This window comes from Scheffersomyces coipomensis (genome assembly GCF_036884675.1).
Source record: "Scheffersomyces coipomensis strain NRRL Y-17651 chromosome Unknown DFJ63scaffold_1, whole genome shotgun sequence".
NCBI lineage: Eukaryota > Fungi > Ascomycota > Pichiomycetes > Serinales > Debaryomycetaceae > Scheffersomyces > Scheffersomyces coipomensis.
The window spans coordinates 1214878-1235496 of record NW_027042892.1 but is presented as its reverse complement, the minus strand read 5'-3'; the positions used below and the strand labels follow the sequence as shown (position 1 = coordinate 1235496).

At 31.9% G+C, this 20619-nt stretch overlaps 10 protein-coding genes across 10 annotated transcripts; 6 read left to right on the top strand and 4 right to left on the bottom strand. All coding sequences in view use genetic code 12, as the record gives it.

Moving 5' to 3' along the window:
- Positions 1-18: 18 nt before the first annotated feature.
- Positions 19-2824, bottom strand: DFJ63DRAFT_22494 (uncharacterized protein). Its single transcript, XM_064904224.1, has one exon. The coding sequence runs from the start codon at positions 2605-2607 to the stop codon at positions 280-282; it is 2328 nt and encodes a 775-aa protein (XP_064764740.1). The 5' UTR covers positions 2608-2824; the 3' UTR covers positions 19-279.
- A 4088-nt stretch (positions 2825-6912) lies between these two features.
- On the top strand, positions 6913-8830 carry ERG24 (delta(14)-sterol reductase). The gene has a single exon (XM_064904220.1). The coding sequence runs from the start codon at positions 7385-7387 to the stop codon at positions 8717-8719; it is 1335 nt and encodes a 444-aa protein (XP_064764739.1). The 5' UTR covers positions 6913-7384; the 3' UTR covers positions 8720-8830.
- On the bottom strand, positions 8831-10099 carry ABG1 (Abg1p). Its single transcript, XM_064904221.1, has one exon. The coding sequence runs from the start codon at positions 9887-9889 to the stop codon at positions 8942-8944; it is 948 nt and encodes a 315-aa protein (XP_064764738.1). The 5' UTR covers positions 9890-10099; the 3' UTR covers positions 8831-8941.
- DFJ63DRAFT_22430 (uncharacterized protein) lies at positions 10065-10576 on the top strand. The gene has a single exon (XM_064904219.1). It carries the CDS (start codon positions 10241-10243, stop codon positions 10496-10498), a length of 258 nt encoding a protein of 85 aa, XP_064764737.1. The 5' UTR covers positions 10065-10240; the 3' UTR covers positions 10499-10576.
- A 1-nt stretch (position 10577) lies between these two features.
- On the top strand, positions 10578-11727 carry MED18 (Med18p). Its single transcript, XM_064904218.1, has one exon. The coding sequence runs from the start codon at positions 10727-10729 to the stop codon at positions 11696-11698; it is 972 nt and encodes a 323-aa protein (XP_064764736.1). The 5' UTR covers positions 10578-10726; the 3' UTR covers positions 11699-11727.
- A 687-nt stretch (positions 11728-12414) lies between these two features.
- PES1 (mRNA-binding ribosome synthesis protein) lies at positions 12415-14375 on the bottom strand. The gene has a single exon (XM_064906715.1). The coding sequence runs from the start codon at positions 14301-14303 to the stop codon at positions 12474-12476; it is 1830 nt and encodes a 609-aa protein (XP_064764735.1). The 5' UTR covers positions 14304-14375; the 3' UTR covers positions 12415-12473.
- Positions 14376-14486: 111 nt separating this feature from the next.
- Positions 14487-15281, bottom strand: DFJ63DRAFT_332885 (uncharacterized protein; the record flags this gene model as incomplete). The annotated part of the gene is made up of 1 exon (XM_064907757.1): positions 14487-15281. The coding sequence occupies one exon, from the start codon at positions 15279-15281 to the stop codon at positions 14487-14489; it is 795 nt and encodes a 264-aa protein (XP_064764734.1).
- A 149-nt stretch (positions 15282-15430) lies between these two features.
- Positions 15431-16140, top strand: DFJ63DRAFT_338258 (uncharacterized protein; the record flags this gene model as incomplete). The annotated part of the gene is made up of 1 exon (XM_064908660.1): positions 15431-16140. The coding sequence occupies exon 1, from the start codon at positions 15475-15477 to the stop codon at positions 16138-16140; it is 666 nt and encodes a 221-aa protein (XP_064764733.1). The 5' UTR covers positions 15431-15474.
- On the top strand, positions 16080-17639 carry TAZ1 (lysophosphatidylcholine acyltransferase). The gene has a single exon (XM_064904216.1). The coding sequence runs from the start codon at positions 16308-16310 to the stop codon at positions 17529-17531; it is 1224 nt and encodes a 407-aa protein (XP_064764732.1). The 5' UTR covers positions 16080-16307; the 3' UTR covers positions 17532-17639.
- On the top strand, positions 17519-20569 carry DFJ63DRAFT_22406 (uncharacterized protein). The gene has a single exon (XM_064904217.1). The coding sequence runs from the start codon at positions 17749-17751 to the stop codon at positions 20536-20538; it is 2790 nt and encodes a 929-aa protein (XP_064764731.1). The 5' UTR covers positions 17519-17748; the 3' UTR covers positions 20539-20569.
- The last annotated feature ends 50 nt before the right edge of the window (positions 20570-20619 follow it).

Here is a 20619-nt window from a genome sequence, read left to right as displayed (position 1 = left end):
ACGGTAGTATCAAATGTTAGTCTACTATTTTATGGAAATAATATGGATTGTTAAAAAATATAAAGAATGATACGTTAAAAATAAGTATGAAGTAATGAAATAAATGCCCTGGGATAAAAATAATAAAAAATAGAAGGAATACAAAAAAAGAAAATGAAATAGTATCAGAAACTATTTGATGATATAAAGTTTACTTGTTCTAAAATTGATAGGAATAACAGTAAGTGTAACGACGAAGAAATAAAAAAAAAAGATAGTGTTGAAATGAGATATGATGAGCTACTTTCTCTTGATATGAATGATTTTCTTTAATGCAAGTCTTGCATCGCCTGAATCTTCATTTGAAGATGATCCCGAAGATGAAGTCATTTCTGTAATTACTCCTTGTGAAACATTTGGTTTTTCAACTAAAGAAGTGGAAGTATTGGTATTGTCTCTCATAGATAACAAGTCATTCATATCGATGGTTTTACCTTGACTGTTTGTTTGATCCACATACTCATTTTGTAAGCTTTGATCTTGAGTAATGGAAGTATTTTGAGAATGATTTTCTAATGAATCTGATTGATAAAACTCCTGAGAAATTAAAAATTGTTGATTACTCATTACACCACCACTTGCTTTCTTTTGTTGAGGAGAATTAATATTCATCATGGAATACATCATTGAATTAAATTGAGGAGTTAAATTGAATGTTAAATTACTGTTTGGAGTTAATCCTGTAGTTGAATATAAATAATTTTCTTTATAATTTGGTGTTTGAGGAAGTTGAGTTAAAACAGATGGAGCTGATGTCATACTAAGATTACCATTTTCGTTAATAGATGATAAACTTGTATTTTGATTTAAAATACTAGAAGCAGCAACACCAATAAAATCTGAATTGTGTCTTCTCAATAAATTTGGACGTGACTGTTGAAATTCAGCACTATCATTATTTCCCATGGTTAATGGTGGTGATAATCCACTAGATTGGGCGTATTGAGCTTCAATTCCAATAACTGAATTAACATGAGTTAACTTTGGTTTCAAAATTTCGTTAAAAGATTGTTTAGAACTAGTTGGATCAATTTGATCTCCATTGTCATTAACAGAGTTAACTTCGTCATCCTTAACTACCACAGACTTTCTACCTCTTGTTTTCTTTACCTTTGGTTGTGCGACTACTTCGGTTTCCTCCTTTTTAATTTCAGTGGTAGAAGTAGTGGTAGAAGGAGAGTTTGATAAAAAGTCGGTGGATAAAACAGCTTTACCCAGGTCATCAATAAATAACTTAAGCAGGAAGTCATTAGTTGAACTTGAACTAGAGCTTGATTTTGAATGTGAATCGACCGGTTTAGAATCATCAACATTTGATTCAATAGTCTTTGGACTGATCTTTCCATCATTGTTTTTATTTGATCCAGGAATTAAAGAAACAGCTGGTAATAAGTTATCTTCTGAACTTGACGGTAAAGGAGGTGAACCATGACTTCTAATTAAATAAGCAGCAGTTGAGTCTTGTTCAATTGATTCATTCACTTGCCTTTTAGGAGCTGGAGCTAAATTCGATTGATTCATGAAATCAACAGCAACTTGATTTGTCGAGTGATTATTTGAACTAGATGTTGATGCAGCATTAGCAGAACCAGAATTCAGTGGAGCCAAATAATTTGGGAATTGACTCTTGACAGTAGAGGAAGGTGGAGTATTATAATAAGGTAAAGATTCACCAACGTTTGAATTTGATTGAGTTATCATTGATAAATTATCAAGAGTTTTTGAATTAATCTGATGATAATTATTATAAGCAGAACCATTCACAGATGATAAAGGAGTAATTAAAACATTTTCCAATATATTTCCAGTAGAAGCCGATCTTACTGAATCAGATAAATTTGAAGTTGATTTGTGTTTTTTAAGTAAAGTAGGAGTAGTAGTGGTTGAACTTGAAGAATTCTTTCTCTTCTTCTTGGTTCTTGAACTTGGAGATACTCTCATTAAAGGAGTAAAGAAATCAGGCACCCCTCTTCTAGCACTCAGTAAAGAGTTTGATTCAGCCATTGGACTTGTATTTAATGGTGAAGTATTGACACTTATATTAAGAGTAGTAGTGATTTGATTGGTTAAAGAAGAAGGCTTTGGAGGTCTCCCTCTCTTTCTCTTTTTAGGAGTTTCCGGTTCTTCGAAATCATTATGAGTGTCTACTTTTGTGGTTGTAGATATAGCACTCTTTGATCTAGGTCTTGGAGCATTATAAACTGAAGGAGGAATTGAGAATTGTTGATTCACATAAGAGTTTTGTTGTTGATGTTGTTGTTGATGATGATGATGATGAAGTTGTTGATGTTGGAATTGATCAAGTTGCATTTGTTGTTGTTGTTGATAATGAAATTGTTGTGGTGGAGGAGGAGGTGGAATTTGATGTAAATCTTGTTGCGAAGTAGGATTTTGGTAGTAATTCGCATCTGATGTATGCAACACTTGTTGGGGTAAATTTGAGGAATTATTACCACCATTCAATTGATGATCTTGCATGGACATAGAATTGTTTGAACCAAGTAACGACGACGAAGGATAAGATTGATCTAATGAACGGTTTTCAACAGTGACAGTATATGCTTGCATGTAATCGTGTTTAATTCTTTTAACGTTAGGGAAATCAGCTATGAAATTATAATTTGTAGTGGGACGGGGAAGGGAACAAAAAAAAAAGATGCCAGTTACTTAGTGGGAAATTTTTAAAGAAAAAAGAGTTCAGTTAATTCACCATATATTGGGAAATGATTGCCGTGGTGATTGTTGTAATATGTTGTGTGTAGGGATCGATTGATATAGCTTTGGATTCGATAGTTGTATTAGAAACACCAAAATAAAGCAAAATAAAGCGATAGGGGGAAGAAACTTGTGATGAACTCTTGAATGAAAGCTGAAAACAAAATGCTGGTAGATTTGGTGGTGAAAGAAAAAAAAATGAACCTTTAGATATGGGAATTGGAATGAATTAAAGAGAGGACTGGGGTTGGTGATGAGAAATGAAAGTAGATAGTGGAGTCAGATAATCAATATGGATCTATTAACGAGAGTAATAGGTTTGGTGGGTTAATGAAATTAAAGACAAAAGGATATACATTTAAATAAATATCGAACAAGAGCAAAAAGGTTTGAAAAAAAAAGGTGTGGAAATTTAATCGGTTTTTTTTTTTTTTTTTTTAATTAATTTTTTTTTTTAGGAGAGAGAAAAGGCAGACAGACAGACATTAAAATAGAGATTACGCACTGACATTTTTTTGTAATTTAGCGCCCAGTGGGAGAGAGGGAGGGAAGAAATCAAATCACCTCCTTTTTTTTTTGGCTGAGGTAAGTGATGTAGCATATTTCAGTCAGTGATTGTAGTTCATGGATAACCTTGGGCAAGAAATGACGGAGCAGGGTATTGGCAATTTAGCAACCGAACATACTAACCATTTGAGTTAAGTTCTATACCTAGAAAGCTTATGATTAAAAACTTAATTAACTCTTCTATCATCAAGACAAAAATATTTTAATTTTAAATAAATTATATAGCGAGGTAATTCCTAATCGAGAGGTTGTGGAAAAATAATATCGATATTAAAAAAGACGACAATTTATTATTGTGAAAAAAAAACAACAACAATGGCATGGAAATGCAAATTTAAGTACGCTGGTCCAGATGAAATTTCTTATTACTAGAGTTGTTTAATGGTTTTATTGTATAGGGTGGTGTTGTTTACTGTTAATAACAAAGAAGTAGTTACTCGATGCAGGTTTATTATGTTGATAGCACAATCTGAAGAAAAGACAAACGAATGAATGAATGAATGAATGAGAATGGAAGTGAGAGAGGGAGGGACGGGGGGAGCGTAATTGTCAATGTAAGTGGGGGTGGATCAGTAGATGGAAAGATATTAAACTAGTAGTAGTAGTAGTAGTTACGTAATGATAATTCTTGAAACTTAAACCGGAAAAGAATGAAAAGAAATGTAAGAGATTATAACCATTGCTTGAGTGGTGGTGGGAACAATGCCAGTATTGTAAAACTATAGAGAAAAATAAATTCCGCCGCCTTATTAACTTCTTCACTTACTTTCTTTTTAATCATTTACTAATGCGGAGATTCATTTCGCTTTACAATATATCCATGTAACGACGTATATCTACCTATCTACGGTAACATCATAGATTGGATTGAATTGTAGAAAGCATTATGGTTGTATCGTTGCAATAACCTTGTGATTAGATTTCTCTCCCCCTGCGAAATCTAACGACACTTTTCTTTTTCATTTGTGGTAATAGTAGTGGTTTTATCCGTCGCCAGACACTCCAGACATTTACTGCGCAAGACAAAAATAAAACTGAACAAATCAAAAAAAAAAATAAAAAAAATAAAGATTTTTAAAAAATAAAAAGACCAGAGGAATGTCAAGCATATGTAATACATGTTCGAGTAATTCTATGTATTTCAAAGTAACCATCTTCATTAGTAAGGGTCGAAGATGCTGCATTGAAATCATGACCTTGGTTTTACCAATTGACTGGTTCTAGAGATACGAAATAATAAAACTAATTGGTAAAATGGTTATAAATTCTTGAAAGAAGAAGAAATAAAAATAAGACATTTTAGGCAAGAATTTCCCAAACTGAAAAATTACATTATCATTTCTGTCTTGTCTTTCTGTCTGCAAAATCCCTAGTAGTGCTATCCAACTACAGTCTCCCCATATAATATATTTTTAATTTACCAAGTAAATTGTTTCCTTCGTTTGTCACCCACCCATCCATCCATCCCCCCCCTCTCAGCGAAGATTACTCAAAGTTTAACCTACGATTGAATTGGTTATGTTTCATAGATCTGATCAGCTAATTTCTTGGACAATCACAAGCCAACGATTATTTTATGGATGATATATTGAAGTTTAAACTAAAAATAATAAGTAACAATTAGAGTCAAAAAAAAATAGTGAGTACTTTTTCGATATTCTCACTAAAATTTACTGATTATCGTACAGTTAAAAGCGTATCAAGGGATGAAATGAGGGGGTACAATCATTAAACCAATAGTATAATCTTAATTTTGGATTGCTCACTTCCTTATGATGCAATTTCAAATTCATGCCTAGCTTGCAATTAATATTGCAATTTCAAATAACTCCGTGATAATATTCTCTTCCTTATTATTCTCTTGAACTCTCTACTATAAATTAATTAATTCTAAACACTTATATAACCTTCCCAAACTTATTTAAACATCATTATGTATCTATATCTAATGAATGAACTAAATCAGAGAGCCTATTGAAAAACTTTTCAGCCTAGATCATTGACCAGTAACAGCTCACTACATCAACTAACATGACAGCACGTATTCACTCAACCCAAATCGCCCATTGGTTGATTCGTTTGGTACCTTAATATTTACGCAGTGGTTGAGCTACATTACAAATGCTTGTCAAAGCATGCAATTACACGTACCATGGTGTACTAATGGTTTAATTTAAAATAAGACGACTGTCAAAAAAACAGGTGTTTAAAAAATAATTCTTTTTTTTTGCTCTGTAATCTGGGGAATTTTTGAAAAATTTACTGGCAAAAAAAAAAAAAAAAAAAAAAAAAGAGAAATCAGACGCGTCTAATTTAAATGCAAGTAATTTTCCCAATTAGGAAAAATTCAATTCTGAATTAATTACGAACCGCGCAAGTACCTTTGAGTTGTGGTGGTGGGTTGATTTAATTTCGGTGTATAAAAGGTAAATAGACAATAAAACCAAACTGTGTAATGTCCGTTATCTATATGTTATTGGGCTTTTTTTTTATTTTTGAGATTTAACTCCTATTTTTGTCAGTATTTTCAAGGGATGGACGGCACAGAATAAGTGATTTACTGTGTTATAATCTATATCAAAGAATTATCTTAATGCATGTAATTCTTCTGGAAGTAATTCCTATAACTCCCCGAACCAGATTTTAAAACATTTTCCTCCTTGTCTTTCAATGAAAATTGTCTGCATTTTAAAGTTTATGGTAATTTTTTGGCATAAAATGTCTTTTTATTTATTTTAACAAATCTTTTAATAACATTTTGATAAGTGATATTTAAATTAACCGATACTTAAACATCTTAATTATGACATTTAAGCCCAATTTAAACTGGTTAATTACATTGTTCGGTTGAACAGTTCAGTTTCATTTTAATATATACTTGTTACAAATGAAGTAGGACGTAGAGCATAACCATACATAACTCGGCATCTAATGACTCCAGGACAATGGGAGGCACCATACAGTTTTTTTTTTCCAAATTTCCATACAGTAAAAAAAAAACAAGAAAAATAAACAATTGGATGTTTGATATTTGTTGTTATGTCAAAACAATGTTCCCAATTTGAATAAATATCCACACTGATCAGAGATGTGAAGGTAAAGAGTAATTGAAAAAACATCTTAATGATAAAGTAGTTTAAAATATTCACAATTTCGTAAATACTTATCACTGAAAAAAATACCGTTAGTCTAGGCTTTACTTATCTACGGCTCCAAAATTTTGAAACCATAAAAATAATTGATTTTCTTAATACCGTTTTTGTACCTTCCATGATATAGATATAGCTTGTAATGTTATCAAAGATATCAAATTGCCACTCCTTGTTTACAGTTTCGTTTCGGAAAATGACGATTTCATAGCAATCGGGCTTAGCCGAGGACTGTTTAATGTCTGTTTCTAAAACTGTCTGTCTGATTGCCACAAGACAATAAATGACAAAATTGATTTAACAATACAAGCGCAATTGAAGTGTTGATCAATTTTTAATATCAATGTCGTTAGTAAATCCATAAACCAGCCTATAAGAACTGCTGTGACTATCCCAATGATCGGTTTAAACCGGCTTTATGATAAGGTGGAGATACATATCCAAGTACTATATATCCCCTATTCATTTCTTATAAGTTGACTTTAAGTATCATATATTGTTCAAATTTATCAATACTCCATATAGTTAGTTGCTTTAAATTGGTTTGTTAAACTACTACCACAGACACCGTATGTATTATGATTAGAGCAATTTTTCTTATGTTGCGATCATAGCTCGTATAACAACCAAAACAGTGTCGTATAGACAGTTGAGGCTAAGTTCAAGTATTGTAATTGTAGGGAACGACTAAAACCATATAAATCAACGAATAGATACCTAAATTACCTGAAGTACCTCAACAGTCCTCTTATTACAATTATATTTCATTAGCCATACTCAATTAGATCATATTTCAAGCTTTGACACAGTATTATCTCGGTGAGCGGCCTGAAAAAAAAAATTATAACAGTAAACATTGAAAAATTTACTATACGAGATCAAACAATCATTTTCAAGACATTACTTCAAACGATATGCCACAAGTATTGAATCCCAAGACGACTCATTGGGAATTCTCTGGTCTTCCCGGTGCCATTGGAATAACGTTAGGATTACCTACTTTAATTACATTTTTTGCATTAATCACCAATGAAACTTATTCATTAGATGGTATAAATCTTGATATAACAGCAGTTTTATCACAACTTCCGTCAACTCCAACTGAATGGTTTGAATTATGCTTTAATAAAGCTTGTTGGACAGCTTATTTGGTGTGGTTCTTTGGTTTAGTGGTGTTGGATTTCATTCTCCCTGGAAAGAATATGAAAGGGGTTGCTCTCAGAGATAATACTCAATTAAATTATAAAATTAATGGATTAGCTATGTCAGGTACTTTAGTTGTGGTGTTACTTGCTCGAGTTTATCAATCTGATAATTGGTTTTTACCAGAGTTACAATTCATTTATGATAATCAATTACAATTAACTATCGTCACTACCATATTTTCATTCCTTTTGGCTGTGTTCGTCTATGTATGTTCATTTATCCCATTAGCCAAACTTAATGGATCAGGAAACAGAGAAAGAATTTTATCAATCAATGGTAATACAGGTAATGTAATTTATGATTGGTTTATTGGCCGTGAATTGAATCCAAGAATAGGTACTTGGGATATTAAATTGTTCTGTGAATTAAGACCAGGTTTATTACTTTGGTTTTTAATTAATTTATCTTGTATTCATAATCAATATCATACCTACGGGGAAGTTACCGATTCATTAATTTTACTTAATGCTTTACAAGCCTTTTATGTTTTTGATGGTGTATTGAATGAAGAAGGTGTGTTAAGTATGATTGATATTACTACCGATGGATTTGGATTCATGCTTAGTTTTGGAGATTTAGCTTGGTTACCTTGGTCATATTCTGTTCAAACTAGATATGTAAGTTTACCTGAACATAAAGTTAATCTTGGACCTGTGAATATTGCTTTGATTGTTGGTATTAAAGCCCTTGGCTATTATATTTTCCATTCATCCAATAAACAAAAATCTGATTTCAGACAAGGAAAATTAGATCATCTCAATTTAAAGAGTATTAAGACTCAAACTGGATCAAAATTATTATGCGATGGATGGTGGGGATTATCACAACATATCAATTATCTTGGTGATTGGTTAATTGGATGGTCATGGTGTTTACCAACTGGATTCCAAACCCCTTTGACTTACTTTTATGTTATCTATTTTGGAACTTTATTATTACATAGACAAACAAGAGATGAAGCCAAATGTAAAGCCAAATATGGAAAACAATGGGAGGAGTATGAATCTAAAGTTCCTTATAAGATTATTCCATACGTTTATTAGGAATAAGACTAACAACACAATGCATAATAATAATAATTTTTGTATGTATATTATTGAAAAAATAGAACTAAAAATGAGTAAATTGACAAAATTTATATAATCAAATAGAATGTAATAAAAAAGTAACTAAACTAGAATATAAAAACAAGTTTTAATAATGGAAAAAAATATAATATCTTAATAGTAAATGATGATGGTAGTGATACAAAAATATATGAAACTCTATTCATTTTTCTTTTCATAATCTACTTGTTTTTCAAATGAGTAATATGATATTTCAATAGCTGAAAGCCATCCAACAGCAGTATATAAGATAAACACCAAGACGAATGAAATAATGATAGCTGACCAAATACCAGGGCTAAAGAATTGATATTTTGCAAAAAGACCACCAGTTCCAGCTTGAGCAATCACATTTGAAGCAGAGACATCATCAGCACCAGATTCATCAAAAATAGATACGATAGAGTCACCTTCTTCAGCAATGAATGATTCAGCAGCTTTGAAATCTTCTTCAACTTCAGCATATATATCATCATAGTTTTCTTCATCAGCAATTTCATCTCTTTTTGTCTTGGATGCATCTTTCTTTCCTTTGAAGTCAATATCAAGATTTAAATGTTCATATAATTTATCTTCAATCAAATGTTCTAAATGTTTAAGTTTTGGAAATTTAGATTGGAATTTTGGTTTACCTTGAACAATAACTTTAATATTTTCATTTTGAGTATTTAAGAAATCATCAATTGAATGATGTTTATCATCTTCCACATCAAAAATGACGATACGAGAGTCAGCAATATCACCATCAACTCCATTGATGTATTTAACACTATCTTTATTACATGAAGAACCGAATTCAAAATCTATTTCATTTGGTGAGTTGTAATGAACGTGCTTTATGAATGAAGATGAGGAAGGTATGCTGCTAACATTATCGTGAGATAAAGCTTTGACTCTGTATATAAATAATTTTTCATCTGATTGAGATCCACAAATGGTTTCAGAAAGGGATTGTATCGAATTTGAAACTATAGAAGCTTCTGTTATATAATCTAATTGACCATTTAATTTGATGGATGAGTAAAATGAGGCAGTATCTGAGAAGGCAAACACACCTTCAGTAATAGCCAATGCAGAAGCAAGTAAATGTAAACCACTCAATTTCATTATCCAACTAAATCTAGATATATGATGTCTGGTAAAGTTCAAAACTGTCAATGGCAGAAACTGTAGCTCTTTAATTCATCTATCTCCCCTTGGGTCAATTTAAAATTTCGTTGATGATTAAAATTTGGCTGAGAATTGTATGCAGGAAATCGATTTTATTGAGTGGGAAAGTTTTCTGGCAGTTAAAGTTATATTTGCCTTAACAAAACATAGTTAATAGAGAAGACTAATAACTACATCAATTGATATATAAAACTATCGAATCATGTCTGGTCGTCCTGATATCCCACAGTATGTATCTATTTCTTGACTGAATTTTGTTGGTCGAGTATTGAGCTTCGTATCATAATTATGGATAATGATGTACTAACAATAATCGTTTCTAGAGCCGTGGTGAACAAGTTAGTGTTTTTCACAGCTGCCATGATTATATTCCCAATATTCACTTTCTTTGTGGTTCAATATCTATTCAACAACAACGCTATTTTAAGTGGTGGTATTGCAGCTGGGGTTGCCAATGTTGTATTGATTGGTTACATTGTTGCAGCTTTCTTAGAACCTACCGATGATTCAGTGGATGAAAATGGCGAAACTAAAAAGGACAGGTAGTCCGTACATTACTTATGTTGCCTATATAGATATATATCTAGCTTTTGTAAATATATGTGTAATAATCCTTTGATTCACTGGGTTGGTATCAACCAAAACTGTAGAGAGATATTTGGCGAGGAACAAAAATCCCAAACTGAAAAAAAATCCAGAGCTCTATATAATAAACAGTAAGACTTGACCAAAGAAATCAACCACGACAAGATCAATTGGGTACTAAGGGACGTAATGGTGCATCAATTATTGTTAGTGTCGTCCATACCACATAGTAAATATGTTCAAACGATATCCACGCTACAAGCAATGACGAGATTACTATCTCCCCAACCAATATCAACATACACTTTAGTGACCAAACCTTCATATGTATTCAAACCAAAGTTTGAACCAGGAAAAGTGAATCAGATAGAGCAATATTATATGAAATGTACAACCACCTGGGAATCTGGAGTGGACCTCGATTTAGCTATACCACTAATAGCTGATGATGAAACTAGTCTGGTTTTCGTTGAAAGATTGTTTAGTGGGAATGAAGAAGTTGAAAGAACTTGGACATTACAGATTTCAGATATTCCAATTGCTGGGAAACAAGTATGTAGTAATCAAACTATATACGAGAGTACATTGATACATGCTCATGCTAGAATTGAAGATAGTGAGATCAAGAAACCCAGTGATATTGCCGATGGTGATGCCATGGAAATAGATGATAAAGTTGAAGAACCAAACAAAGAAGTTAAAACTGACTCTAATGGAGCAAGTGAAGAATCAAGTACCAGCATTGTAAAATCCCACAGCTCAGATGTATCAAATGATCCTGATTTAACTGGTAGAAAAGATTCTTTCTTATTATTATTGGAAAGCTTAGGATATGGAGTTGTCAATCAATATTGGCTTAAAGGTGTAAGATTTTTCCAAGGTGATATTGTTATTGAGATATTTAAGATCTTTATAAGGGATGATAATGTATCTTCGACTGATGCTAACAACAATAAGATCAAATTGAAGTTATTAGATGAATCTAATACTTTCCAAATAAAAGCATATATCAACATTCCTAAGTCAACAGATATTGAACAAATTAGTCAAGGTTCGAAAGATTTATTAAAACTACAAGATTTATTAAAGAATTTATTTAAATTAGAAATCCCAGATAGAATGTTCATGGATTCTAGAGTCACTTTAAAAAAAGCAACCTAATTTATATTATATGTATATATACAAGAACAATGTACAGTAAAGTAATGCCAGCAAACTTTTATTCCTCTTTAGTTCGAATTGAAAAGAAGGTTTTGTTATTTGGATCCAAATCAGTTATTTTGAATGATGACTCAACTTCACCCTTTTCAACATCCACTTCATGAGGTAAGTTTTCAATATCTGATAATAATTTCTTTAAAGTGATAGGTTCATCAGGTATATGATCGGTAGCGATGAGTCTGAAGTTCGAATCATTGGATGTTTTACTCCTTACCATTTTCTCATCCTTATCATATAGATTCTTAATGAAAGCCATTTGTAGTTTCAAAGCTCTAATTAGTTCTACTTCTTTTTCTGACAGTATATCTTCATGAAACCCTGATATCTTTAACATTCTTCGTATGACAGTGGAATCAACATCGATATCATTCATATCCTTTTGAGTATTATTTATCAAATCCTTCACTTTCCATGTTGGTGAATTCAATAATTTTGCCAATTCGTCATTTGTCAAAGTCTTTTCGCCAACCTTTGCTCCACTTCTGACAACTCGAGATATATGAAACAATCGTACTGACAGCCTAAACATGATTTGATAGATAGCCTCAATGTAAAACAATAGTGTATAAACTCTGTAAAAAATTTCGCACTCATATTTTTTTTATGATACCAATAATTGCAAATATCAACTCTTGCGAATCATTCTACATTTAACTATTCTTTCTCTAATGTAATGTGTGATTTAACTATATATACAATTCGTAATCGAAGATAACTACTTTTTATTTAATTTACTTAATTCAGCTTTAGTCTTTTCAATCTTTCTTCTCTTCTTACTTAATTCTTCTTGTCTAGCTTCCTTCTTTTCAATACCATATTGCATCTTCTTGTATAATTTACGTTGTTTGTTAGTCATCATAATCTTCTTTAATTCTTTTTCTTCATCTTCTTCTGAAGTTCTCTTCTTTCCTTTAGATTTCTTGGTAGAAGCTTTTTCTTCTTCAGCAGTTTCAGAATAAGTGACACCAGCTACTTCCTTTTCTAATTCTTTTTGAGCTTCGAGTTCGGCTCTTTCTTCTTCATCGAGTTCTTCTTCTTCTTCATCTTCTTCTTCAGCATCTTCATCTTCATCAACTTCTTCATCTTCTTCTTCCTCTTCTTCAGCTTCAGCACCTTCCTTTGGTTTTTGTTCAGCTAATGGATCATATCCACCAGCATCTCCCCATGGAGATAAATGTGGTGGTAACGTTTCACCTGGAGCATATGAGTTAACTGTTAATAATTCACTCTTATTTATACAATCAAAGACCCATTGTGGTTGAACATAGGTTCTTCCTGGAACTTTTTGATTTATCTTTGGTCTATCTATGATTTGATGAGTGATATTAGATAAATCCAATTTCTTAAAAGCAGTTGGATTATTTATTTTTAAATCATCTAATGCAATTTCTGAAACAATAGAACCTCCACTAGAGACAATACAAAATTCCAAAATATCTAATGGAACTTCACGACCAACAAAGAATATAAATTTAGAAAATAAAGTTGAAGTTGGAGATAAAAATCTTGATGGTTGAGCTAATAAATCACCAGTACTTTTGTTTTTACTTTCAAATTCATCTAATTGAGCTTCTTCAACATTTTCATTATCATCTCCTTCTTGTTCTTCTTCAACTTCATCATTATCGGCTTCAATAGCTCTACTAATTTCTTCATTTGATAATTCAGTACCTTCAGCAATTTCAGTAGATTCTGATTCAACTGGTTTTTCAGTTGGTAATAAAGCATTAACACCTTGTTCCTTTGATTGTAAAACAAATGATGAAAGTCCACCAATACCCTTTAATTTCTCAATATCAATAGTTGGAGGATAAATTAAGTTAGCATCGTTATATAATCTGAATAAAGTGAAATGCAATAAAGTAGAATAAAATTCTAAGAAGGTTAACATAATTCTGAAATCAACATCAGTTGGAATATTAGTTGGGAATTTGAATGGAACTAACCATCTAACTTCTTGACCTTTAATATTAGCTTGGTAATAAACACCCTTAATAGAAACAAATACCTTTTTAAGAACTCTTTCCTTAGCAACATAAGCAAACCATTGGTTACATAACTTTTCAGCTTCTTTCGTTACTCTATGACTAACTTTATCAGTGGCTGGCATATTAGCAAATAAGAATAACATATTCAATGGATCATCAAGATCTCTTAAAGCATCCAAGAAAGTAGGATATCTTTCTTTAATTATATGTTCTAAAGTATATTTTGGACGATTTTGTTCTAATTTTTGAGCATCACTTACTTCACCTCTACCTAAAGCTCTTTGTAATTTTTTGGCAAATGTCTTATGTTCTCTGAATTTAGCTAACACAGGTTCATGTAATAAGTATTGAATATCTTTGGAATAATAAAATGTGACTGGAGCAGTTGAACCTTTATTGGCCTTCTTCTTATTTCTTGGTTCTCTTGGATAAATACCTTTGAAAATACAAAGTCTACGGAAATCAGCTAATGAAACTTGTAACTTTTTCACAGCTTGAGTTCTGGTAATGAAGTTTTTGGCATTACCAGAAGCACCTCTCTTCTTAATTTTAGCCATGTTTGATTAGTTATATGTATAGATATATTTCAACTACTTAGCTTATAACTCTATAAATTTTGAAAATAACTTTTCTTTTGATTTCTGGATGAGATGAGTGAAAAAAAAAAAATCAGTAACAAAAATAGTGTATGCAGGAAATTAAAAAAATAATTGCAAAAATTAACAAATTGGTAGCGCGGATTAGATTTGATCTAATTCTAACTTAATAAAGACAAGTAATATCCACATTTCATGAAATCTATCTCTAAGTCTAATTATATCCACAACTTGGACTTTGTTATTTTGACCAGTATCTTCGTCAGAAGCTTGGGTTTGATTTTGACTATTTTGGTTCTGGTTCTGATTCAGGATTTGCCTCTGACCAAAAGGTACAACACGAACAAGTTCTTGGAGTCGACGTTCAAACTGATTTTGTACATTTTCTTGAAGTTCTGAAGCAGCCCCTGACATGAAATCCCTAATTAAATCATTTAATCCTTCTTCTGAACCTGGGTCAAATTCCGGTTCCGTCTGTTCTCCTTCTTCCTCAGTATCTTGTTCTATCTCTCTAATATTACTTGAGATTGGAACAGATTCCATTACTGGGACATAAAACAAAGGAGCAAAACTTCTTGCAACGTCGTATAATAATTCTTTAATATCTGTTAAAGGGTATTCTAAAAGGGATTTGTTACCAAATTCTTCATATAAAGATTTTGCTAAAGCTTTAATGACTGACTGTAATGAATCGAAAACTTGCATTTGGGTATCATTTTCAGAATTAATCCCTATAATAGTTCTAATTTGATCAATTGTAAGCTTTAGATCTGATCTCAATATTAACTCAATTAACCACGTCTCCGAATTAGAGGGATACTTATTTACAGCATCATTTTGATAGTGAGAATAGGCGTTTTGTAAGGAATCTAATCTAACATTTTTCTTTGAATCAAATGGATCTTCTTCTTGGGAACCCAAACCAGATTCAATCATCATTGATAGATTAATTAAAATAATGATTAATACTGATGAAATAATCAAAATAGAGAAAATGAAGGAGAAAATCAAGGGGCAAAAGTGGTGATAAAAAGTTTGGCAGCACGAAATGTTTATTTTTCCTGATTTTATTTATTTACAACACAGTTCATTTGCAACAGATAATACAAAGAAAGTCATAATCACCATCAACATGTCTCAAAATACTGATCTGGATGGTTATGAAAGTGATGAATCCTTGGAAATATATATCCCAATCACTTTGACAAATGATTTAGATGTTCCTGATCCTGAACAATTATACACTCATTATTTCTATATTTATTTCTATAGAGCGTTCGATGAGGATAGTTATACGTTTCAGAATCTCGTAGGTAAACTGGCAGATAAAGAAATTGAGAAGTATCCGATCCATAATTGGAAGCATTTGAAGTTCAAAATGCAATTGAAGGAGTTGCTTAAAAAGAGTGGTGTATCTTTTGATCAATACAGATCCATTAAATTTGGCCACAAACATGATCAATTGTATGTTGCAAATCACTTTAAAACTGATACGCCCATTGTAATCCATGAAAATGACTTCTACGACTACAAACTGTCTACATTAGAATCCATATCCAAGTCTCCTTTAAGTCATACTTTTCTTGATCCAAAGCATATTCATTACAACATTGAATCCAAGCACGTGAATCACTTCAAAAGTTTCATGGAGAAAGAGTACTTACATTATTTGAAATTATTGATGAATTTAAATCGTGAAATTCCTTCAGGATATGATGATTACACTACTCCTTTTAATGGATTACTTCTTGATGGTAGATTCAGTTATCAACAGATATTCGAAAACCAGAACTTATAGAGCCCACCAAAACGTGTTTGATTGATGAGAGTACCCAAAAAAACGTTGCTTAATTTTTTTTTATGACATATAAATAGAAAAGAAAAATTTCTCCACGTTAAATTTTTTTTATTAGAGTTTTATCGTTTAAAAGGCTGTAAAATCAGTTTAGTTCAGAGACAGAGGAAATGTCCTTCCAGGATGTGTTGAAAAGAGGGGATGAATTCCTTTCAGAATACCCTAGAAGAGCTGGCTTTTGGAATTATGCTTCCCATGCAACATGTTTGATGATGATCTTGCAGTCAAAACTACTTCTTAATGTGCTATACAAACCTAGATTACATGATGTCCATAAATTAGATGATGCCTTCGCAAAGGCAAGGTCAGAGAAAAGAGCATTGTTAACTGTCATGAATCATATGTCTGTGGTAGATGATCCTACTTTCTTTGCAGCATTACCAATGAGATATCATTTACATGTCGATGATATAAGATGGGGATTTGGAGCTCATAATGTTTGCTTTTCAAATTTAACTCAATCTTGGTTTTTTAACTTGGGTAAGATTTTAGGAACTAAAAGATTTGGTGAAGGTCCATTTCAAGGTTCCTTAGATGCCGCAATTAGAATTTTAAGTCCAGATGATACTTTAGATTTAGAATTTTGTCCTGGAGTTAAAGATATTGAAAAACCAAACTTATTACAAGAAGTTAATCAAATAACTCCTCAACCAAAAGATACTACCAACTTAGTCAAATTCATCAAACCATCCCCAGAATCAACTAATGTTTTAATGTCAAAATCTCCATTCATACGAACAAGAACTTCTTGGTTCCATGTTTTCCCTGAAGGGTTTGTATTACAACTTAAAGAACCACATAACAACTCAATGAGATATTTCAAATGGGGTGTATGTCGTTTGATACTAGAAAGTACAAGAGCTCCAGTAGTTGTTCCTGTTTTTGCTTCTGGATTTGAAAAAATTGCTCCTGAGACAGCTGAAGAAATTGGATTCAGAAGATGGTTACCAGGTAATTTAGGTGCTGAGATTCATATCAGTTTTGGAGATGCATTCCCTGATGCCACCATAGAAAAATATAGACAAAAATGGAGAGATTTAGTTAAGAAATACATTGATCCCAAGAATCCAACTGATCTTACCCAAGAATTAAAAGAAGGAAAGAAAGCTCAACAATTAAGATCTGAGTTAGCAGCTGAATTAAGAGAATCAGTATTAGATTTAAGAAATTCACAAGGTATGTTTAAACCAGAAGATCCTCGTTTCAAAGATCCAGTATTTTGGAGAGAATATACCTCTACTGAAGGTATGAGTGATCCTGACGTTAGCTTTGTTGGATTAAACTGGGCTGTCAAAAAGTTACAAAAGCATTTGCCTGAATATACAGAAAAGTAGATCAAGACAACACGGGTTTATAAAAAGAAATATATAGTAAATACAACATGTATATAGAGGGCAAATAAAATAGTAATTGCTAACATAATATAATTTAATTTAATATAATTTTTACAACCATTATAATTTTTTTTTGTGGGAGCGAAGACAATCAATTTTTCAAATGCCTTTAACGAAAGTCTTTATAAAGACAATTATATAAAAAATAACCACAACAATGATACTGAGAGGAGGGAGTCGGGCATTCGTGGGACTCATACCGTCTTCCACTGGTATTGAAGCCACCAGACTTCGGACATTCTTTTTAAATCCTATATATTTACAATCATCAGCAAATCAACTTCATCAAACAAGATATAGATCATGGTTTAATCCATTAAGTCGGTTTAATAATACTAAAGATGTGATACGACATGATAAGCCGAGCATTATTGAAGAACCAACAGATGAGAAACAAACCAAGAGTGATGTCAAACTTGAAGAAATGAGACATTTGTTAAGATCTAGTGATCTGTCTGTGAAATCGAGACATAAGTTATTAGCAACTGTTTTTGCTGAATATATAGAGAACAAGGAATCAATTACCACAAAAGAAATCAATGAGATTGATACGATACTCAATGGGGTTGATATTTCAATAAAGCAAAAAGGTGCAACTGGTTTGTTGGACTACTATACGGTAGAGAGTCTCATCCAGTTATTTGAATTAACAGCCACAAGCTTATTGAATGAAGGACAAACAGAGAATAACGACGACAATAGGTCACCAATCAAGAGACCTACTTTCAGATTACCTAAGTATATGGTGAAGCTCATCGAGAACTTTTCATCCTTAGATATGAAAGATTTACCCATAAGTTTATTTACCAAGATCGTTGATATTGGGGCAACTTTAAAAGATTACGAAACAGTCATCTACAGTTTAATAATCAGCAGACGTGATGAAATAACTCCGGAATTTTCAAATGAACTTATCCATTATTATAAAGACGTTAAAGTGTTGTCTAAATCTTCAAGGGAGAGACTTGTCATGGATATTTTTGAAATATTCATACAATGTTCAATTAAAATTCCAAATGCTAATATCATAGATGACAGATTTCGTGGTCAATTTATTCAGTATATAGAGTCCTTATTTCAAGATCGTCCACCATTCACCCATGCTTATAAGAATCTTGAAAGAAGTGTTGACAGAATACAGTATCTCACATGTCAAATGCTTTCAAAAATTAAATTTAATGAATCCTCACCCGTTACACTAGTCAAGTTGACATCATTTTCTAGTGAATTAACTGCAGCAGGTAACAATCAAGAATTGAGTGATGCTATGATCAAAACTTTAGCTAGCTTAGTTGAACAGAGTAAAGAAAATAATTTTGATATCATAAAAGATGTTATTTTTCAACAAGATTTGGATAGTGAATCTGTATGTGAAAATTTATTATTTATGGCTTGGAATAACCAACAATTTCATCAACTTGGAAAAGAATTATCTGAGTTCATTATTGCAAATGAAGTTAAATTTTCTTCCATATTAAGATTTCAAAGTACTATTTATAATATCTTACATTCTGAATTACCCGAAGATATGGATTTATCGGAAGTCATAACTTACACCGTGGAAGATTTCAAAGAAAAGGACTCTTTCATCGATTTGGCAAATGCCTACACTAGAATAATGCAAGCCATTATAACTTCTGATGTATCGCCAACCAGTGAAGCGGTTAAAGCTGTCACGAGATATTTCACAAGAGATCTCCAAATAGAAATCTCGCCATATGCTTATAAATATAGAATCGACAAAGCAATCCAGAAAAATGATTGTGAAGCTGCAGTAACTATTTTTGATGAAAGTTTAACCAGTACTCTTCAATGGCAATTGGAATCTGATCCAGTGATATTCAAGACTTTGAACGATTTAATTGTTCTTGTTTGCTCAGATGATAAAGATGCTGCATCTATTTTCCCAATATTCACTAGAATAAAACAACTGATGGTTAGAAAATGTAACGTGGAAGCTATTACCGCCCTTTCAAAGAAAATGTTAGAAGTTGAATATGTTGGTGATCTAATTGAAATGTTGAAGAGAGAATTACCAACTATAGACAAAGACTCAAGAGTGAGGTTACCGATAGACAAACCATATGGTGCGAAGTATTTACAACTTTTCAATGTTTTACATGATTTCGTTATCCAGTATACCAACGAAGAGACATTTGAAACGAATTGGGTCTTATATGGTGAAATTCAACGATACTTTAACATCCCTGATGATAGATATTTACCCGCCCTAGAATTCTTTAGTGAAAAGGGTCGATTGAATGCGGCATTATTAATCTTTCGCCGAATTAGACAAAACAGCGATTATTTTGATTTTGCTCCACCTCTGAGAGATATCTATATGTATTTATTCAAAGTGTTTGGAGAGAATCTTTATGAAGATGGTGTTAATGAATTATACTCATACTTGAACTTGGATACAAAATTAGATTCACAAGATATAGAATTACAAAATCAGGCCTTGAATGCTTTTGCTAATTTACAAGATGTGCCACGAGCTCGTGATTTATTCTTATCCATGTCATCTAACCCTAAGAAATTTGGTGGAGTTAATGAAAAGACAATTCAAATTATGATTAAAGCATATACTTATCACGATCTTGCATACGTTCAAAGATTATGGAATAACTTATCTCAATTTGATATAATCCCAGATCACAACATTTACAAACAATATTTAATTGCATATGTATATCATGGTTACGCCGAAGAAGCTATAAAAAGAACACAAGATATTCAAGATCTTGATTTGGAAATGACTACCGATATATTACTAGATTTAAACAATTTCTGCTTTGAAGAGAGAGGTCAGAAAGTTATAGTTGAATGGGCTCAATCTACATATCCGGAATTATGGCAGAAAGTAGTTGATACAGGTTTGTTAAGATCGGCTACGAAATACATGCCATCGACAAATTTAATTGCCGGACAGAAAGAAGAAGAATAATAATAAAAACCTTTTGTATATAAAACTATTTATGAACCTTTTGTAAATACTAATTTAATATTTTATCTTGAACTTGGTCTA